This window comes from Festucalex cinctus, chromosome 1 (assembly GCF_051991245.1).
Source record: "Festucalex cinctus isolate MCC-2025b chromosome 1, RoL_Fcin_1.0, whole genome shotgun sequence".
NCBI lineage: Eukaryota > Metazoa > Chordata > Actinopteri > Syngnathiformes > Syngnathidae > Festucalex > Festucalex cinctus.
The window spans coordinates 31,489,758-31,494,971 of record NC_135411.1 but is presented as its reverse complement, the minus strand read 5'-3'; the positions used below and the strand labels follow the sequence as shown (position 1 = coordinate 31,494,971).

The following is a 5,214-nucleotide window of genomic DNA, read 5'->3' as shown; positions in this document are numbered from 1 at the left end:
TGACAGTCACGTGAGCAGTCAACTCGCCCCTGATAGGGCTAAAGACGATCCGAGATTCCGAGTCGCATTGGTCTGCGAGATATAAATACTATGGGAAGTAATAAAGCCCAAACCTTTGGAGTGCGAGCAAAATGAGTTTGTACTCCTCTAATATAATTTCTCTTGGGCCAGGGCACGTCTGCTTCCAACATTTCCTCCAACTATCTGAGAGTCCGATTATCTCCAGACCTCTAGCTTCCATCTAGGCCTTCTCTGTCAGTTCCTGTGTTGATTTCTTTGGTTTTCTGGTGGCTAACAAGTTGTGCAGACAGCAGCAAACCAGCACAGCTTCCTCCATATTTGTAGGTTTCTGTAGTATCATTGTGGTCAAGAGACATCTGAATCTTTGCGATAATATTTCAAATGCATGTTCCAATTCTACTGGCCGTTGGAAGTCGATTGTTGAATAACCTCTCTGGCTTGGTGATGTTCCTGGTGGCGTAGGGTGTTTTCAGAGTATTTGAGTGCAAAAGCATCATCGCCAGGCCGTGGAGGTACTGCTGCTGCTCCCTCTTCCAAAGCTGTGAAGAACTCGTCATCTTTGAAAATACCAGCATCAGAAGAGCCACCCTTGCATCCAACATTTAAATACATGAACTTATACTGGGAATCCACTACTGCCACATTTGCCATCAATGGCTCCAAGTGTGTGGTGGAAATTCCATCTGTCCCAGAAGCCTTGAACAACTTGGCTCCATTCTTCCTCCTTTTAGGCAGCTTGATGTACTCTTCATGAAGTTACAGGTAAATGGCCTGGCAGATTTTTGGCACAATTTTCACAATACTACTGGGTGCAATGCAGAATTCATCAGACAGGGACATGTAACTAAACTATCAAGTATCCACTGCCTAATTACTGCAATGACCAACCCAAATAGTAATTTTCTTACTTTTCTTCTTTCTTGCTCTTCTTTCATTCTGCCATATAGAGTACAAAGCACTTCTTCAGCGGCAGCAGTAAGTTGGGCCTCTTCCCGTCACGTATTAATTTCCATAAAATTGAAATCAATCCTCAACAGTGTGCAACAGAAAGCAAAGCTGGGGTAAACGCACCTTTTAGGTTTCTTTGGAGGCACTCGGGTTACTACTTGGGCAATTCAGAATCGATTTTAAATGTCCTAAAATTGATTTTAATAACGATTTTTTTTTTTTGTCTCATGGAGATAAGCAAACAGTAGGTGTGTCATATCTTATGTGGTAGAGTGGCAGTCTCCAAAGCTGAAGTCAGGTCGTGAGTTCGTTCCTCAACCCATGAGAGGCTTTTATTTTTATTTATTTTTTCAATTCTTTATTTTATTCTCTTCCAAATGTAAATAAATATTAGCCTACTCTAAAAAATACTGTTTTGGGCACCATAGAAAAAAACAACACAGACTTGAAAGGTCAACTTTACTTGTGTAACTCACACTTTAAAAGGACGACACAATCCCACAGTTGAAAAAGATGGACAACATCACCTGAAAATTTATTGAACTAACCTGGCAAGAGACAGATTTGTGAACTCACAAAAACCGCGAGAATTCATCTTGCGAGAGCAAGGTTAGAAATGCTTTGTAAACAATGATTCTAAAAATTCCATGTGCGCAGGTTTGAACAGCAAATAGAGCTCTTGCAATGTGTCAAATGCCTCGAAGCAGTACATAATATTGCATCGTTTTAGGGCAATTGTCTCGAAAGCGGTTCATTGTTTCGAAAATACTCGGTTTCTCCATCCCTAAGTAATACAGTCTACCGATATTCACGTCAACAACATAGCGCATAGCGTAGCTTTACGGGTAACGTTGTGACATCACGTGATCAGCTAACGCGCCCATGATAGGACAAAGCGCAGTTTCCGATTGGTTAGTGGCGCAAATACTACGGAAAGCAAAAATGACCAAAACGGTTAAGTGTCACACAATAACCTAATTTCAAGCGGGTAACATTTCTTAAAAGCGCCTATATGACACGTAAACCTATTAAACATAGGTAAAGCCCTTGCACTTTGTTTTATAAACTCCAATTTAATTTGAATGAATGACAAATTAACTGTACTCTGTCGCAACGGTTTACTGTATTCCGTTAGCTTTTACGTCACATATTAAGTCGTTCAGTCAAAATAAACACGGCTGCAAGCTGAGTGTGCGTGTATCGGTTTTATCAGTAAAGACAACAATCCTTGTTGAGCGATGGAAGACAAGCTAAAGAAAGAGTTGGGTACAGCCACGCTTAAGTCAGTCGGTCACTCAGGAGGTGGCTGCATTAGTGAGGGCCAGAGTTACCACACGGACTCTGGGAAAGTGTTTGTGAAGATAAACCACAAGAGCCAGGTAAATATTAACTTGTTTTTCCACCCTGCGCATGTATTTTGTAACTCTATGTTTTTCACACTTAGGCCAAATTAATGTTTAATGGAGAAATGGCCAGTTTGGAGGCTTTAATGAAAACAGAAACCATTAAAGTGCCCAAACCTGAGAAGGTGATCGAGTTGGACACTGGAGGCTGTTTGTTTGTGATGGAGCATTTGGATATGCGTGGTCTAAACAAGTGAGGCTTCTGTCACTCTGGTTGCATGGCCACCACTTCATCAACAAAGGATCTATGAAATTATTGTTTTTACTTGTAATGTGCAGATATTCAAAACAGCTGGGAGCGCAGCTGGCTGATCTTCACCTTCACAACAAGAGACAGATGGAGAAAGTGAGCAAAGAGCAACAGACAGTCGGTAATTGTTCTTCTATAACCGCAAAATGGCAAGTTTTTGGTAATAAAATAATTGTAATGACTATTTGCCATTTAAATATTTATCAAAGGTTGTGTTGGAAGTTCTGTATTTGTTCAACTAGTGGCCAGGGGAGTTTATTTAATCTTATGCAGAGAGTGCCGGCCGGGAGACACTGTTTACAAAGAAGGCCTTTATTTATCTAAAATTCCTATTTACTCAACTACAGAAAGTACAAGAAATGTATTTGAAGCGTGGCTATTATATGTAAAATTAGTACTAACTATGCGATGGTGACTTTCTGTTTACACAACTGCACAGAGTATCAGGTGTTTATTTCAAGCAAGGCATGCATTTAATAGAAGGCCTTTATTTGGACAAAACAAAATGTGTTTATGTACTGTTCGATTTTTATTTACTCTATTGTAGTTAGTGGGTGGCACGGTGGGTGGGTGAGTGAGTGGTTAGCACGTCCGCCCCCCAGTGCTGAGGACGCGAGATCGAGTCCAGGCTCGGACCTTCCTGGGTGGAGTTTGCATGTTCTCCCCGTGCCCGCGTGGGTCTTCTCCGGGTACTCCGGTCTCCTCCCACATTCCAAAGACATGCATGGCAGGTTAATTGGGCGCTCCGAATTGTCCCTAGGTGTGCTTGAGTGCATCGATGATTGTTCGTCTCTGTGTGCCCTGCAATTGGCTGGCAATCAATTCTGGGTGTACCCCGCCTACTGCCGAAGCCAGCTGGGATAGGCTCCAGCACCCCCGCGACCCTTGTGAGGAGCAAGCGGTTAAGAAAATGGATGGATGGATTGTAGTTAGTACTACGTGTTTATTTGAAGAAGGGTTTTCAGTTGTACAAATAACCTAGTGTGTATTGACTAACTTTTTTTTAATTTACTCAACTGCATAGGGTTTTTTGTTTGCTCCTGAGGGTTTTAATTGAGGCGAGGTGTTTACTTAAATGGATAATAAACCTTTTTGCAATTAATTACAGTTGCAGTAATACACAAGTTGAATTTATTAATGCCTTGTGTGTAAATAGGAAAAGGAGCTGGGCAGGCTGAGGGAACTTATGTGGACAAATATGGCTTCTCTACCGACACATGCTGTGGCTATATACCACAGGTAAACATATACTGAAAACTGAACGGCATTGTAGCCTAATTATTAGGCATGTGATCTTGAAAGCTGTCATTGTTTCAAACAGCATTACTATGGCTTTTTCTTGTGTGTGTCTTACAGGACAATGAATGGCAGGATGATTGGGTGACCTTTTTCACTCGACAGAGGCTTGAGAGCCAGTTAAACATACTGGAGAAATCAAATGGGGACAGAGAGGCCAGAGAGCTGTGGGCGGCACTGCAGGTGCGCTCGAAAGCTGTATCAGGTGTTGATTTGAAGTGAGACGTTGATTTGAGAGGCGGCCTTTATTTGCGCCATCACCTAGGGAAAGACAGTCTTTTATCACAAAAGCTTGTTTACAGATGCCGTCTATTTACTCAACTGCAGCAACTGTGTTATCATTGACAGCCGAAGATCCCTCAGTTCTTCCGAGACGTGGAGGTGTTCCCCTCTCTTCTCCATGGTGACTTGTGGGGAGGCAACGTGGCAGAAACCAGCGAGGGCCCGGTGATCTTCGATCCCTCCTCATTCTACGGCCATTCCGAACACGAGTTGGGAATCGCCGGGATGTTCGGAGGCTTCAATGACTCCTTTTACTCGGCCTACCATGAGAAAATTCCAAAGGCCCCCGGCTTTGCGAAGAGAAACCAGCTGTACCAACTCTTCAACTACCTGAATCACTGGAACCACTTTGGCGGTGGCTACAGAGGCTCGTCAATAAGGGTCATGAAGGACCTCCTCAAATAATTGGACTCACCTAAGTCTTAAACACATGCATGTGCATAATATTTGAGTAAGGTATTCTGACCATAACATTCTAAAAGTTGTTTATGTACAAAAACATGTTAATATTGTTTTTAGGTAATGAATGGCATAAAATCAAAACGCAACTCAACACAACTCAACTTTATTTATAAAGCGCTTTAAGAACAGGCGTTGCTGTATACAAAGTGCTGTACATAAACAAATAATGATATTATATTGTGATATATTAATATTTTGTATTTGCACAACATGCTCAGTTTATTTGAAGTAAGGCAGTTATTTCAGTGGCTTCTAATTTCGAATATATCTGTGATACTAATCGACACAATTTGTACATGATGTGTCACTATAGTCAAATCATTTTAAGCATATAATATGAGCTCCATATGTTACATCGTTTTCGGACGCCACGCTGTCGCCATCTCCTGGTCAGTATGAAAAATGCTCGCGGTGAAAACTTCGTCAATCCAAAACAAAAACACGTAACAAGCCGTTTTTCGATTTCTGTCTCCTGCTATATCCCATTTTCGTTTCTGAAATACACATCGAAAATCAAACTGTTGTTGGACTTTTCGTTACCCGTCCCAAACA

The 5,214-nt window shown here is 41.7% G+C and overlaps 1 protein-coding gene across 1 annotated transcript; it reads left to right on the top strand.

Moving 5' to 3' along the window:
• Positions 1–1,538: 1,538 nt before the first annotated feature.
• Positions 1,539–4,793, top strand: fn3krp (fructosamine 3 kinase related protein). Its single transcript, XM_077529041.1, has 6 exons — positions 1,539–2,348; positions 2,414–2,565; positions 2,652–2,743; positions 3,779–3,861; positions 3,979–4,101; positions 4,267–4,793. The coding sequence occupies exons 1-6, from the start codon at positions 2,208–2,210 to the stop codon at positions 4,603–4,605; spliced, it is 930 nt and encodes a 309-aa protein (XP_077385167.1). The 5' UTR covers positions 1,539–2,207; the 3' UTR covers positions 4,606–4,793.
• The last annotated feature ends 421 nt before the right edge of the window (positions 4,794–5,214 follow it).